The sequence below is a fragment of the Diadema setosum genome, chromosome 7 (genome assembly GCF_964275005.1).
Source record: "Diadema setosum chromosome 7, eeDiaSeto1, whole genome shotgun sequence".
Classification (NCBI taxonomy): Eukaryota; Metazoa; Echinodermata; class Echinoidea; order Diadematoida; family Diadematidae; genus Diadema; species Diadema setosum.
This window is the reverse complement of record NC_092691.1, coordinates 22,516,387-22,533,080: the sequence shown is the minus strand read 5'-3', so window position 1 is coordinate 22,533,080 and position 16,694 is coordinate 22,516,387. Positions and strand designations below refer to the sequence as shown.

The following is a 16,694-nucleotide window of genomic DNA, read 5'->3' as shown; positions in this document are numbered from 1 at the left end:
TTTATGTCCAAGTTATAAATTTTCTATTTTCTCTTAAAAACACACAAACACACAAGCACACACACACACACACACACACACACACACATATACACACTCTCATAGGAATCCTATGATAAATTATACCAAAAAAGAAAGAAAGGAAAAAATCAGTGAGACGCGGCGAAAGGCGTACCGCTGTCAGGTTTGCCTTTGCTTTCCTTGGTCAACACGAAGATAACTTAGCTATATGCCATTGATTACTGATGAATATAATGCTTTAGACTATATTTTCCCTTTTAATGGCTTCCGGAATGGAATAATTGAAGAGTTCAAGGTCAGTTGCCAATCCTTCGTTCAGCGATAACTGTTTGAGCTGTTCATCTGAAAGCTGCGAGTAATAGCTCCCGAGAATGTCGTCACTGGAACTATGCGTCGGGACTTTTTGAGGATCCGGAAACCGAGTGCTGTTCGGCGCTCGTATCAAATTTAGTATGTAATCTGAATCGGGTTTAAGGGTTTCATAGTAACCGATAAAATCGTAGTCTATAGTGCATGGATCACAGATCTTGTTCATATCCTCCCAATGCATGTTCTTTTGCGAAACCTGCAGATAGTATGTGACGAACTGAGCGAAGGTCACCCCACCCATCGAGGGATCTAAGATGTGTTTTCTATAAAGCCACTGCTTAACAGAGAGAGACCAGGGGGATCCTTGATTGCCTAATTTGTCCCTGTAAGCGGAAAGAATCCTGGCGTAGGGATTCCGAACGAAAAGAAACTTCGTGTACGTCCTTAACACCTCTTCCCTCTTCGCAAGTGGTAGCTGGCTCATCCATGTGAAATATTTTCGGGTAAAAACGTGTGGATGCTTGAGTTTGTCGACGTCATCAACTAACCCATAGAGAACAGCAAAGAGTCGCTTCCAGCTTGTGCAGCTTACCTTTGGAACAACACAGTACATTAACTTGTACTTAGGAAATACTAATATCTGTCCGGGGTGATGTAGTGTGTTACCGATTGTCAGTGTCGTGTCGTTCTCTGGACGATTCAACTTAAGACGAGAACAGGCCTTCTTCAAATGATCTAGTCTCTTCGTCTGAAGCTCAGTCGATTTTATAACGGTTCTCTCTGTCATCTCTGGCATAGACTAGAGAGAGAGAGAGAGAGGGGGGGGGGGGAGGGAGAGAGGGAGAGAGAACCACGTTGAACTTAAGAGTACTACGTGAATAAGGAAGAACTGGCTGTAACATATCAAAATGCACAATGACCGTTTTTCAAGTCAAGCAAATTGCTTATCGATAATGATCTCCTCTACATTACATATGCAATACAGCTTAAAATACGATGAAATAATCGTATGTTCGTACACTATACAAATAATCATCTATTAGTTTCACTACTCTTGTTTATATTCTGATGTGAAAATTGTTGATTTTGTCATACTGATTTACTTTGTACAACTGGAGAAATGAATCAAAACTGAAATTGAACTGAACAGACAAAGTCAAATAAGAAAAAAAAAAAAAGGTATGGTAGAGGCTGCATCAAAATCACCAACATGAAAAATCAAAATTTGTGTAGATATCAAGATTCACATATTTCCCGATAGTGTGATATTGGTTTTCTGTATGTATGGAAACAGATTTTGATAAAATGCAATTGCCAGATAGACATCATATTTCGCGAAATATTTCACGAATATTCAAATCTATGATTTCCTGGTTTTTGTGTAACTGTTTTTTTTTTCTATTTTGCCACATTCTATTTATTTAGGTGAAATTTAACGTGGACTTAACTTACTTTAACACAATAGAACTGAACTATGAAAGGTATGACTGTATATTGGGCTGATAAGCGACGTCGTATACCTCAAGTGGTTCCGATTTTTGGATACTACTCGGCGGTCGACTGGATTTCTGCTCACTCGCAAGGCCCCTCATCCAATATTCTTGTTTGTACCAGGAATCTGCAAAGATTCAAGATTCACCATTCATGGCAGGTGCTTTCGTTGTTTTTTTTCTTTTCTTCTGTATTCATCAGAAGTATTACTCATTCTGTTTCGGCATTTATCATAGTCATCGATATTCTACTCTCATTCGTTACCGCAATTGAAGAAGGAAAAAAATAATGTTACTCAATCACATCTTATCTGGGACTAATTTTGAAATCAATCGATATTTTAAAAGATAACTGCCAACTATTTATGTTAAATACTATTCTCCTGGATAAAATGCGTTTATTTCTGTGATGTTTGTGAAGTGATGCAGAAGTGTTGATCTTTTTGACAATTTGCTAGTACATGTAAACTGAAAAATAGAGAGGGAGTCGGAGAAGCATGCAATCACTTTGAAATGACATAACAAAGACCATTAAATATAGGTAACTTCAGTACCACTTCGTTTTAAGTTGTGATATTCCGACAACAGAGCACATGGTATGTTTTCCACCCTTTTCTTTAATGAAATTGCGAGAAAGCTTATATACAGTGATACATTTCCTTAACACTCTCCCTACGACAGTTCAGCAATACAGACGAATACCATAAAGGTCAGCAATAGGACTTTAGAGAGAACACGTACCCCAGCTTGATGAAATCAGGATAACAGCTAAGAGAAGCACAGAAAACATTGCACTTAGGATCCATTTTGAGGGAAAACGTATCATATTTTCCTTTATAGGAGAAAGTACGGCTATCCTTCGACACTCCTGATGTGGGGTCTGCGACAACGGCGGTGAAAAAGTTGTGTGAATCCAAATTAAGGTGTGCAATTATTACTGCACTGAAAACACACAGCTGGGTAATAAAAAATTCAATGAAATTATGTAGGTCAAACACATTAGTTGAAAGAAATTGTGGGCGTGGAAATGACAGTACAAACACTCATCCCCTAACCCCCCCCCACACACACACACAAACACACACACACCTACACACCCACTCACACGCAGACACACACACACCCACACAGACAGAAACATACATCCATGCAACCCATGTCCAAAAAAAAAAAAACATTGGGAAAGATAATCCCGATGAGATTCAGGTAACATCACAGAAAAGAGATATAAGGCAAAATCTGGATTTTATAACTTCTTCAGTTTAAGGTACAGATGATCCAGTGTTGTTCCTACTACTTATACCAACGGCCTTTTTAGGTTAGCTTTTATTTGTTAGCTCGTATTCATCTCTCTCCTCTATCTATTTTGATACATAATATATTCTTACATTGTAGTGCACTTCTTGTCCATTGATATTATGGCTCAGTGATATGACCCTAACATATGAGACTAATTTTCCTCTTCTTTTTTTCTCGAATACTAGTAGTCATGTAAAACCCTCTACTCCAATAGCGTCCGATTTGTAAAGTCACCTTTGAAACTGCAAATAACAATGATTGCCGACGCTTCGGAAAATATTTGAATATGCTACTCGCGTTGTAGATTTTATCCCCTTACCGTCTGTCGGACAACAACTTAAGCACAACTGTGATAATACGTGATGATTCAAACTCGAACCGAATTGGAATTTATTTCAAATATGGACAGGTAATATCAATAGGCCGTTGCTTCTTAAAGTAATAAATTAGGAATATTTCACTTTGCATGTGCATGCCATGGGTGTGCGTCTTGGATTATCTGAGCGGTGATTAAAGAGATTTGGCATCGTATATTCGTAATTATCGTCGTATATAGCTGGTATATACGTCAATTTGAAGGCACCATCAGCATGTTGATCAGCCGCATTTTGAATATCGCCCACAAAGACTTTACACGAAAAAAAGTAACTGACAATCATTAATAATGACATCAGTCTTGAACGTTGGTCATCGACATATTTGCCGATTGGACCTACTGCCCACCATGCATTTTTCTCCCAAGAAAAGTCTATAACTATTGACGAGACACAATTTTGATGTGGTGTCATTGTGTAGATCAGCAAGTGAGCTAGTTACCTCATGTACAGACTGAAATATTTTGTACAAAATGAGCTTTCAATAACGACTCATCATTGTGTATTGTTAGGGGATCTCGATGAAATAAATTTCCACCTTGCAAGTTGCTTTTAGTTAGTAATGGTAAAAAACCCCCAAAACAAAACAAAACAAAAGTGGTGATTATTTCACGACCTGTCCATGCTGTTGTACCCTTGGTAAGTGGGCAGGCGTTAGAGATTTTTGAGTGTTTTTGTTGCAGCTAACAAGTTTCGGGATTCAAACTTATATAGAATTTTTACGCGCAATGTGCATGGAGCCCCTTGTTAACACGAAATAATTTTTCACTAGAAATCATGCCCGCACCCTTGCCAACATGAGATATTGATTTCTTTTGTACACATTTTCAAGAGCGGGTCGGGAAGAGCAATTAAATTGGTAACCGCCATTACACTTTTACAGCGCATGAAATGAAAGCATTCATCAGCTTTCTCCGATGGCATATAATTCAATGGTTCTTTCGCCCTTGGAATGCTCAAAAGTGTAAAAAAGACATCAATACAACATGTTGCGGGGGAGGGTGGTTTTTTTTAATGAAACGCTTATTGCCTTTTATCTTACACTCTTAAAACATCCGAGTCAGAACTGACCCGGAAAGGGTCCGTTGGGGTCACATCCCGTTCCGGGTCAGAAATGACAAGAAATGGGGTCAGATATGACCCAATTCAGAGTCATGAATTGGGTCAGGGTGACCCATTCCGGGTCTTCATGACCAAATCCAAGTCATTTTGACCCGAAACGGGGTGTGACTCCAACGGACCCGGTTCCGGGTCAGTTCTGACCCGGATTTTTTTGGAGTGTATAAACCTTTCGATTTAAATAATGCTGCTCTTTGTTTCTCTCCTCTCCGTCACAACTCAGAGGGGAACAATTATGGAAGTGCATGCACACAAGCAAGTTGTATTTTATTCTTTTCAAGAAGTGTTACAAAGTTTGATAAGTCATATAGGACCTACAGTTATTTAGGTATTCATCTAGGTATGAGCAAGAATTCAAGATCCGATATCAATTAGAATGTCATTAAGATTGTTGTCACAGTCGTTTCAGTGCGCTCTATGAAAAAATAGGTTCAACTTTGCACCTTTACGTGTGACACAGTTGCAGCACCTTTACGGGAGCAACTTTGTACCTTTTAGAGCAGTGAGCACCTTTGAGGTGCAACTTTGCACCTTTCAGGTCTAAAGGTGCAAAATTGCACCCACCAAGGTGCTACAAACTGAGTCGCACGTTGAAAGGTGCAAAGTGCACCTTGCCCCAGTTTTTACAGAGCATATATTTTTGTACAACCTATAACATCTTGTTCACTTTCGTGTACTTTAGAATTCTTTATGTATAAATATTGCAGTTGACGGAACTGAATGTTACTCGTCCACAAACGGTCACATTTGAAAATTAAAAGCCAACAAACAAGCATAATCAGATGTAAATAGCCAATATTACACCTAATACCATTCAGTGCACACCTCATTACGTATACCTATATACAGGTCTCACTTGTTGTTTCTGAATAGGTTGTATTATACCATCATCATCATCATCATCATCATATTTTTTTCAAAACGTTTTAGCCCTCCATGGACTATTTTATTATCTCCATCTCAGCATAATACAAAACTCAAAGCATTCAACCATAGTCTCTTTTTTTTTTCTTTACATTTCTCTCATAAACGTTTACACAAACAAATTTTGGAGTGACTGCCACTTTAAACTGAACTTGTTGAGAGTACCCGATACAGAATAGATATATCTTTCATCTGCATAGTAGTCAATATTTTTTTCTTTATAGCGTTAAACCTAGAGACTTTGTTTTTTAACTTTTGTACAAACAATTTTTGCTTAATCAAAATCACAACACAATTTAGAGCATGTTTTCCAGGCTAAATTTCATCTGTGCTCTCGAACCTTCATTATCCACTTTTCAGTTTCTTTCCAGATTGACTTACTAGTTTCACATTCATAAAAGAAATGTACAATATCTTCCAACTCTTCTTTAGAAAACGAACATTTGTCACTACTAACTTTTTTTTCATCTTATACAGTTGCTTATTTAAAAACAAAATTCTATTTACTATTTTATACTGAAAATATCTCAACCCAATGACCAAAGTAACACGAAATATCATAATGTGATACTTTTCCATTTTGGCAGTTTCAGGGGGACAATCCAAATGTCGTTCCCATTTAGAACATATCAAAGGCAAACATTTTGTTTTTCCAAGAAGAGCTTTATAAATACACCTACATCCTTTTAGTTCTTGCAGTAGTATTGTAATATGTGATGGCAATTATGGACCTACAATATTTTGTTCACATCTTTGAATATAACGACCAAACCGACACTTAATTTCTTGACCTACCGAATAATAGGACAGGTAATTAAGTTTCAAACAAAATTTTCGTTCACAACCTTCACGGGTCAACAAATTTCCCTTGTTATCAACCAAATCATTGATATACCTGACACCTTTTTCGTACCAAGATTTAAAAAATACAGTTTAATGCCCGATTTGAATAGAACTATTTCTCCACAATGGATATGTTAAAAAATCAGATCCCTCTAAACGACATAATAGGGACATGGCATAAAATACATCTTTCCAAATGGATTTGCAACTTCGTGGGATAAAGTTGAAAAATATTCATCGCCAAACCCTACTTTAAGTGGCTTTGTTATAAATGACTGCATTAAATGACTGACAGCATTACAGTGTTCCTAAAACCATTCTTCGAATCCACGTCAGTTTTAATGACATACCGAAATACTCAACATCTGGCATTCTAAGACCCCCCTCTTCATATGTACCAACCACTTGTTTTCTACTAATTCTGTCTGGCTTATTCTCCCATATAAACTGAAAAAAAACTTTGTTTTTATGATGTTCATTAACTTAGCTGAGGGAGCTGGTATTGATACAAAAAGACGATTGAACTGTGGCAACAGTAATGATTTAACTACCGTTACTCTTCCCAAAACCGTAAAATTTCTTTTAATCCAGGAAATCATCTGACATTTCACCCTATCGAAAATCCTATCATAATCATAATCCGGTATTTTATCAATTACAAGATTAAAATCTGTACCAAGATAACGAAAAAAAAAAATCATCCCGTACAAAATGCACTTGTCTTTCAGTTTCTATACCGTCATCATTACCTTTTGATGCACCAATCCAAACTGCATTTGTTTTTTGCATATTGATCTTCAGCCCACTACACAGGCGCGGTGGAGCACCCCAATTATCTCGCAGAAATCCATCGGCAGCCGAGCCTCATTTGCATAAAGTAAACAACATGTACTCGCGTAGTTGAGAAAAAGTAAACAACTTCTCAAGCTAATAACAATTTAAGGAAACCTATTTTCGGATTAAAATAGAGTTAGTTTGAATTTGAAAACATGTCCGAATATGCACATATAACATATTAAAGGATTTGACAATGATAAAATGTGAAATTTTAGCGAAAACCTGGCGAGCAAAATTACCAAAAATATGCCTCGAAAATCATCCTAAAATTCACGACGTGGGATTACGGAACCAAAGCGCCATTCCAACAAAGTACACCGAAATTTATTTATCTGCTTGCATTTTAAATTTCATACCGTAATATTCCCGGCCATGGTTGTGTCGGAAAAAAAAAACAGAAGGTGATGTCAAAAATGACACGAACGCAAAGCGTACAGGTCGGTCCCATGTATATATAATCGCGTCACTGTAGCCAGGGCGGTGAGTCTCACCTCCCTGCTGTAGCGTTGCATGTCACAGCACACACAACGCATTCCTGCATGCAGCGTGCGCGGCAGCAGCTCAGCAGTCACCGCCGTGCGACACTCAGCAAATTGACTGCGTCACATGCAAACCAACAATGAGCACGAAATCCTGAATCTCACGTACCACGCATGCCCAATATTACGGAAAAGAAATGACGTCATTTTCAATTGTTTCGCTGACTACAATTTTCTATTCCAAACCCTGTAGAAACAAGTTGATTTCTCAAAAAGTACAGGTGGAACCAAGCGAAAACTTTCACCATATATGGATTGAGGCCTGATGAACTTATGTTGACAATTTCGCACACATTGGATCCCGGCCATAGTCCAGTCGTAAAAAAACAGAGAGCATGTTTTGCGAGAGGTGATTTTCAAAACGCTTTAATATCTCAAGTTCTAGTGCAGCAAATTTCATAATTTTTTCATCAAAAGGAAGGTTTTTAAAAACTTAGATAGTGTGGGAAGTTTGAGTTTACTAGCGGCACGCATAGCGGCACAAGGAGGAGGTAAAGATTTGACTTTTTCATGCACACAGTTTCGGGCAGCCGTGGATGCCCGTTGGAAATTCAAATAGAACGGGGCGATAATGAGATGCAAATTGGGGTGCTCCACCGCGCCTGTACATTTTCCAAATGAATCCAAAATACGTAGAGCACTGCGGAAACTAACATTTGTACCATCTAAAAATAGTGCTGTGTTATGGCATACTGAAGGATCTTTAATTCTTTCGCGCCGACAAAGATTCCTTTCACCAGGTGCGAATTCCGAAATAATATCCCAATAATTTCTACGCATAACAAAAACAATAGGGAGATGATGTGGATCTCCTTGCCTACATCCCCTTTCTATGCGAAATCTGCGTGTTACATGTCCATTGACAAGAACACTAGAATAGACATCATTGTACAGTAAATTTATCGACCGAATGAAAGAATTACCAAACTTAAAGAAAGAGAGGGTTTTAAACAGAAAGTGATGAGAAACTCTGTCAAATGCCTTTTCGAAATCAATTAATAAAATCATCCCGGGGACTTTGTCCCTTTCAGTATGGGCAGCTACATCATGTAAAATTCTAATGTTTTCACCAATAAATCGTCCCTTCAAAAAAAAAACTGTTTGGTTAACATGAATAATGCAATTTAATACAGTTTTGAGTCTACTAGCAATACAACTTGAGAGTATCTTGTAAACAACATTTAACAAAGAAATTGATCTCCAGTTTTTGATTAAATGTCTCACTTTATCACCCTTAGGAAGTAGTGTTAATCAAGCCAGTCTTTTGCGAAAGAAACAAATTTCCTGAAGTGTTAGCAAAGTTCATACTACGAACCATATCATATATTCCTAACTCTTCAAAAAATACTTTTAAAAATTCTACTGTAAATCCATCTTACCTTGGAGCTTTATTATTTTTCAAATTCTTTAATGCATGCACAATTTTACTATAAGAAATTTCTCCCTCTAATGACTCACGCTCTTCATCCGTGAGATATTGAAAATGATATTCATTTACATCAGAAAAAAGTTCTTCTGCATCACAGTTTGCATGAAATGTATACAAATGTTCATAAAGGAAGCAATTTCTTTCATATTGTCTTTTTGATTCTGCAACACTGTATCATTATCATTGATCAATTTCACAAATGTTTGTTGTACTATCCTTTGTTTTTCCAAATTCAGAAAATATTTTGTTGTTTTTCTCCAAATTGCATTTCTTGCAGCCGTAGCCTGCAAGAAATTATCGTTGTCATTAGCGTTGTCATCACCTACATTATTCAGGCAGTTTGTAGTATTAGTATATAGTGATTTCAGATATTCCACTTCGAAACAGTGCACCCATGCACACACATGCAATATATCTAAAAAGTAAGTGTTACTATTTTTACCTGTATCAATTTTACTGTTTATTATGGTACTTGATTGAAAGCATATAGGGATACACTTGCCTTGGAGCTGGAACCGGAAGATGGTATTAAATTCTGGTTAAGAGCAACTAGAAATGTCGCTACAGCGACTGGTTATACCCCCGCCAAACAACATTTCATAAACTTTGGTCAAAACAACATTTCATAAGCTTTGGTCAAAAAACTGAGGAAGTAGTTAAATCCGCAAGATCTTTCCTTGATCTTCTGCCATTAATATGCCGTTACCATGGCAACGTACTTTCGGGTACTGTCGAAAAATGCGTCTTGCACATCTACAACCAAAGGCACACATCTGTACCAAGTTTCATGGAAATTGGGCAAAAACTGAGGAAGTAGTTTGCAACACAAAATTTTCCATCATTTTGGCTCATAATATGTGAGCTGTTACCATGGCAACATACTTTTTGTCACTGTCAAGAAATGTGTCATGCTGACTTATATCCTAAGACAAACATTCAATATGAATTCCATGAGAATTGGAAGAACACTGATGAAGCAGTTTTGCCATGAAGCATTTTGCCCTATATTTTACCAATAACATGCCGTTACCATGGCAACGCACTTTTTGCCACTGCGGAAATATGTGTCTTGCACATTAACACATTCAGATGAACATCTGTACCTAATTTCATAAAAATTGATCAAAAACTGTGGGAGGAGTTCGCGACGCAAGATTTGTACCCATTTTTGCCCATAATATGCCGTTACCATGGCAACGTACTTTTGGGTACTGTCAAAAAATACGTCTTGCACATCTACAACCCAAGGCACACATCTGTGCCAAGTTTTATGGGAATCGGTTGAAAACTGAGGAAGTAGTTCGCGACGCAAGATTTGCAACCGACCGACCGCCCGACCGACCGCCCGACCGCCCGACCGCCCGACCGTCCGCTGATTCCTATATACCCCCTTCAAACTTCGTTTGGCGGGGGTATAATAGATAATAGGCCTATTAGTCCAGCATGCCCAGGTAAGAGTACCGGGTACTCTACTAGAGAAGGGGTAAAGTTTCTGTAGAGCGTAGGAGAACACAGACTGACTGACTGATTGTCAGTGGGTACAGTAAACGATTCGTGTAGCCCAACCATACCCTCGCGAAGCGCTGGCACATCCTAACTTTTTGCGAGATATCAAGAAACCACTTGCAAAATAGTACAGAGCTTACCATTCTAAGAAGAATTCAAGGTTGTTTTTTTTTATAAAGATCGGTTTTAGAATGGCTGAGACATCCAAAGGCAAAGTAAAACAAAGCGATCGTAATAAAAGGAGCATGTCACCTTTTATTAGGATTGCTCATTTTTTGGTATCTCATCCATTTCATAACCAATTTTCGTCAAGCAAACGTTGAATTCCTCATGGAATTATGTTCTTTCATATATCTTAAAAGGTTTCTCGTTATCTCACCCCAAAATGTTAGGAACCTGTGGTTTAGTCTCAACCAAAAACTATACATTCCCTTTAAACGCATATTTTTGTGCTTTATGATCAATTGCAAAGGATTGGTACATGCATATTCTGAACACAACATAAGTTTCACTAAGAAAATCTGATGAATATTTTATTTCTGTTCAAATAATCTGTTTGGGCAATATCAAATAAACGGATCTTGATAAAATATTCATACTCCGACATTGCCGAAACGACTGCGAAGACGACTGACACATTCTTTAGAGATCAATATTGGCAAAAACTTCAAGCTTATGAATGCAAATCATAATTTCGGACAAAGGTCAGTTACAGAATTTTAACTGTATCGTTATAGCTTTCTCAATCAACCAATCGTGTTGATACATCACGCCACGTGAGACTGAACCATTTCACAAAGTTTATAAGATCATCATTTTGTGTCAATAAGAAAGAGGCCAGCAGGGGTCAATTGTTTTAAAAAAAAGATGCAAGATCTCGGACACTTGCGCTCAAAACGTTAAACACAATAATAGTATCGAACCATTCGTCGGAAGGTATACGCGAAAGCATCTCAAAGGGAAAGAGGCAAAGTCTTTAACAGCACACGACGTGTTATATAGGTAAGGTTTTTTTATGTATAAGATCAGGCGAATGGCAAAGGCTACTCTTTCGTATCCATAAATGAGATGTTGCTCTTTTGTATAAGAAATGTATATATTTCTTCACCAGATTCAGTTGGTTAAGTCATCAAAAAGAATAAATTACAAAAAGTGATCGATCACACAGTACTGTCCGTCGTCGAGCAATGAGGTAAAAAGATCTATTTCTAGAGTTACAACCGTCAAGAAAGATCAGCTGTTGTCAATAACTTATCGATTAAAAAAAACTATTACTCATAGCAATATCACTGATGAGATTTGATGTTCATTTTTTTGTAACCTTCTTACAACCTTTTGTAGGAGGAATAAAATGGCCACCGACGCAAAAACTGCCGGCGACGAACCAGCACGAGTCATCATGTGGTGCTCTCCCCGATCGGTATCGACAGCGATGACAAAATGCATGAGCTTCGTTGACGAGGCCGAAATCTGGCTCGAGCCGTACGTCATTTCTAAGATCGCAAAAGACGTTCATAAAATATATCATCCCGACTCCGACCCACTTCCCACTGATATTGACGGTAACGAGGAGATTTACCTGGAGACAGTTAAAGATTTGAATTTGGGCAGTGACATAAAGAACTTCAAACTCGATCTGGGGGGTGTTTCATCAACGTTTGTCGGCGCCGACAACTTGAATCACCATAGTAACAGTCGGTGACCAGAGCATCTCAGCCAATCAAAGTCGAGGATTCTGCTGAAATTGGTCGGTGCCGACAGTTGTCGGTGCTGACAAGCGTTGATGAAACACCCCCCTGCTGTCGTAAGTGTTGTGCTCTTCAAATGTGTATTAAGTGTGTGATAATGTTTGTGTCAATATGTCATTAAGTTTGGATTGGAATTTTGATATACGAGATTAAAATACTTCCTAGTAGACAAACATTAAATCAATGGTATAGTTTTAGTTTAGATGGGGCTTCAGGTTTCTCCAATATTTTTCCGAGATAATGAGAAACCTCATATGAAATATGAAAGAGCATGTAATTTTAAGAGAGATTCAACGTTTATTTGCTAAAATTTGAGATATCCAAAACAAAGCAGTCCGAAAGAATAGTCGGAACTGCGTTTTATCATGATCATTTCTACTTTAATTTTACTTTATCCATGGATATCTCAGTCATTTCAAAACCCATTTTCATCAAATATACTTTGAATTCCTCTTAGAATTGCATACCATAAAACATATCATGATATGTTTTCTAAGTATTGTGCAAGAAGTTAAAAGCTGAATCTTAGTCTCAACCAATACTATACTATCGATCCCTTGAAGTTCCTCCAAGACTGAATCAGAAGGCAAACTCCTGCCAAACTTAAAGGGGTATGCCAAGTGACTGTGAGCTCTTTGTCTAACTTACCGATTATCTTGTAAGTAAATGCTTTACACGAGCATACATGCATACATGTAGTACTTTTTTGTTAGATTATTTTAGAGTCGGTGAGTTAAGAGTTTATTAATTTGTCAAGTTTTGTCAACATTTCACTGACCAAATCTAAAGAATATTACTTTTATCTATAGGTTTAGAAGAGAAGATATAACTACAAGTTTAATTAATTAATGTATTTCTGTCCCTATCCACAGACCTGTTAAACTGAAGCAAAAATTCGACTCAATTCATCCCACCAAGAAATTTGTCTTCATCAAAGACATGGCCTTTGGTATGCCACCAAGCCGATCAAAGACATGGCCTTTGGTATGCCACCAAGCCGATACCAGTACCTGCCTGATCCATCCAGTGGTTTTCGGCATTGCTTCCTCATACGACATCCTGTGAAGACGTACAAATCCTTCCGGAAGGCAGTGCTGAAAGCTGTAGAAGGATTGGGTCCCGAGGACCTACCATGGGGTTTCCCGAAAGCGGACCCAGAAACCTTCAATGTTATGGATTATGCACCGCCACCGGAGGAGGGAACCCTCTTCTTTTTCAAGGGAATGCACGAATTATGGTGCCACCTTCGAGAAAATGTTGATAACAACCCTGTCATTGTCGACATCGATGAACTCATGGAGGATCCGGCAACCTTACTTCCACTGCTCTTCCGAGCACTGGGTATCCCGTACTCCGAGGATTACGTAACTTGGGACGCCTCATCGGATGTGGTCCGTAAGTGGCAAAGTGTCTGTTCGAACGTGCTTGAAGCTCCGCGCTATGCCATGTGGTTTGCCAGCGCTTTTAAGAGTACTTGTTTCAAACCTTCCTCCACTTCCGCTTCTCTTGACGGGGCGACAAATGATATCAAGGAGGTTGCCGAGAAGGAAATGCCCTACTACGAGGAAATGTACAAGTTTAGAATAACCCCTTCGTAAATTCGGGACAATCGTCATACCTGAGCTAGAGAACCAACTAATCGACTTGAGTTTGCATAGAAAATAAGGTATTCCTCGTTTTTGCAAGTTCACTCATTTGCGACACATTTACGTGAAATGCCGATTAATCTGAGTTTAAAATGTGATTTACTGGAATGGAATAGCGGCAACCTTATCCGTTGTTTGCTGGACGTAAGTTTCGGACACGTTTCAGTGCATGTGACCATGACTAAAGTGCTTTCTGACATGAAATTTCATTTTCAAATCTATGATCACAGTATATAGTGTACGTCATATCACTCAACTGGTTGTGTACCAGAGAGATGTTGCTGTTGTAACCTTTGCTTGAATAGACTTAGCCTGCTCTTTATCTTTGAGATGAATCATGTTTCATGAGTCAGATATGCAAGATATGCTAACGGGTACACTTGTCAATTACAAACTATTTAACCTTGATGGGAATAAGGATTGTCTTGTGATATGTCACACAGAGGATCATACTGAAATACAATTGCAATATAGTTCCTTATGGTGTGGCCAATGTGATCCCAGAGCATACAAACTTTACATTATTTAACTGTTTGAATTAGTAACCGAACGTCACATCCCTCAGGCAGACGAGCCATCAATATCACATGTAGCCATTAGAAGGCATATGATGAGTTCAGACTTATCGATAAAAATAATTTATAGAACAACCCCTAAACCTTACACAATGATATCATCGCAAATCCATATAGATGTAGATGGAAGCTCTTGTAATGGCGCTTTTTCTATTCCGTTTTCCTCGTTGCCTTCCGATGTCAACCAAACAAACAGAAGAAAATCACTCTTCATCAATATTGGACATGACATGATAATGGTATAGAACTATGGCATACTATGCTCTTCACCATATCAAGGTGACGTTAACGGCGGCTTGCCACAGTAACATTCTTTAAAAGTTAGAAAAAATTGATTTGATTTGGCTTTGTTTTATTCCTGCATAAAAATGAAAACAAAGTATGCAAGAACACAAAATAAATTATGCAAACAGATGAGTTGTCAATTCCGTAACAACACTAAAGAAAATAATGACTTTGCATATTATAACCATCCCGTAATCACTGGAGAAAAACACTGCATGAGACCGCCATCATAAGTAGAACTTGACTAGGATGGGTCCCATCTTATACATTAGCTAAAATTAGGGGAATAATATACAGAAAAGATAGAGGATATGTAAAGAAAACTCCACAAAATATCATTTTATAGTAAAAAGTACACATTCCCTTGACTTTTGATATCATTCCCCTTGCTTCCTGAAAGAGATAAGTCTACTGCTATACTTCATGATGTTAGAAAAGTGAAGGTGTATAATACGTCGAATTTTCTGTATGTTTTCTTTATAGGATTGTTTCCATTTGTGACGTCATGGTCTGTAGCAGTTTTCTCACCCAGCAGTGGCAGCACCAAAACTTCAAAAAGACATAACTTTTGAACGGATTGCCTGATTTTCCTCAAACTTTCATTGATGCTTTCTACTGATATTGCTGCAGTCACTCAATCCATATATGTGTTTGGGTTTTCATCCTCCTGGTTAAGGTGTGTTACATTCATGACTGTCTCTGGTTTATATACATACATTTAGAGTTGAATGTATTACAATAAGCGTTTTATTATTGGGGGTAATAAAGGTTTAGTTTTGCAGTGAGCGGGCATACCCTTGAATAATCTATGATATAGCATACCGCAATCTATTGGAGCAAATATGTGAATTGATTTCACTGTCATATTTGTTCATATTTGTTCATATTTGTTCATATATTCAAATATGTAAATGGAGAGAGGGGGTGAGTGAGAGAGAGAAAAAAATAATGCATTTGCACCTTGCGTCAACTTAAGCAGTGAGCAAAGGCGTGTGCACAGATGCCTGATATAAGAGATGATCGATACAAATGACAGCAAACATTGTATACATTTCACAGTTTGCGCTGTATCATCGGTAGCAGGGTGCAATGTGTACACTTCATGCATCGAATAGCAAAGATCATTTCCAATCTAATCGCTCCTTCACTCTCAAAATATTCAAATATGTACAAAAGAAGTCAGTACACTATGTTGGAAAGGTTGCACGGATGGTCTTTATTGACATCTTTTGTTTGTTGTTGTTGCTTTACTTATATGTCATAAGCTGGTCGATTGTAATCACTTGCAATCATCTGTTAACCTGTACTCTCCTCCACAACGCAAAAAGGAGAAAATTTTACAAGTCCATGCACACACACACACAAAAATCTATCTTTATTTGTTTCGAGAAAAATGGCATCGTGTGACAAGTCTTATAGTGTCTTAGGCATTCATACGGATTCGCAGGAGCAGAATACACGATGTCAGTGAGAATGGCATTTGGAATGCTGTCACGACGGTTCTCATGATTTACCTCATTTTTACAGAGTATGTATTTCTTTATATCACTACATTGTCCATTTCTCGCGTTTCAGAGCGTAAACGGTACGGCTTTGAAGTTGTCGGGACAGAATGTCACTGGTAGACAAATTAGTCACACTTGAATAAACTAACAAACATACACATCTTGCAAGTAAGTCCATCATCACAGAGCAAAACAAAATCATTCTAGTGATAACTCGCTTGATACAAACAAGAAATATTCTTGAA

General features: G+C 37.9%; 2 protein-coding genes across 2 annotated transcripts; one reads left to right on the top strand and one right to left on the bottom strand.

The window, feature by feature from the left end:
- Positions 1-208: 208 nt before the first annotated feature.
- On the bottom strand, positions 209-830 carry LOC140231117 (carbohydrate sulfotransferase 8-like). The gene has a single exon (XM_072311270.1). The coding sequence runs from the start codon at positions 812-814 to the stop codon at positions 260-262; it is 555 nt and encodes a 184-aa protein (XP_072167371.1). The 5' UTR covers positions 815-830; the 3' UTR covers positions 209-259.
- Positions 831-12,041: 11,211 nt separating this feature from the next.
- LOC140230964 (uncharacterized) lies at positions 12,042-14,036 on the top strand. The gene is made up of 3 exons (XM_072311108.1): positions 12,042-12,346; positions 13,311-13,377; positions 13,413-14,036. The coding sequence occupies exons 1-3, from the start codon at positions 12,042-12,044 to the stop codon at positions 14,034-14,036; spliced, it is 996 nt and encodes a 331-aa protein (XP_072167209.1).
- The last annotated feature ends 2,658 nt before the right edge of the window (positions 14,037-16,694 follow it).

Coding starts and splice junctions, on each gene's coding strand:
- LOC140231117 (XM_072311270.1), bottom strand. CDS start 814: ATGAGCCAGCTACCACTTGCGAAGAGGGAAGAGGTGTTAAGGACGTAC.
- LOC140230964 (XM_072311108.1), top strand. CDS start 12,042: ATGGCCACCGACGCAAAAACTGCCGGCGACGAACCAGCACGAGTCATC. Junction 12,347..13,310: donor CTGGGGGGTGTTTCATCAAC/GTTTGTCGGCGC, acceptor CCCTATCCACAG/ACCTGTTAAACTGAAGCAAA. Junction 13,378..13,412: donor AATTTGTCTTCATCAAAGAC/ATGGCCTTTGGT, acceptor CCGATCAAAGAC/ATGGCCTTTGGTATGCCACC.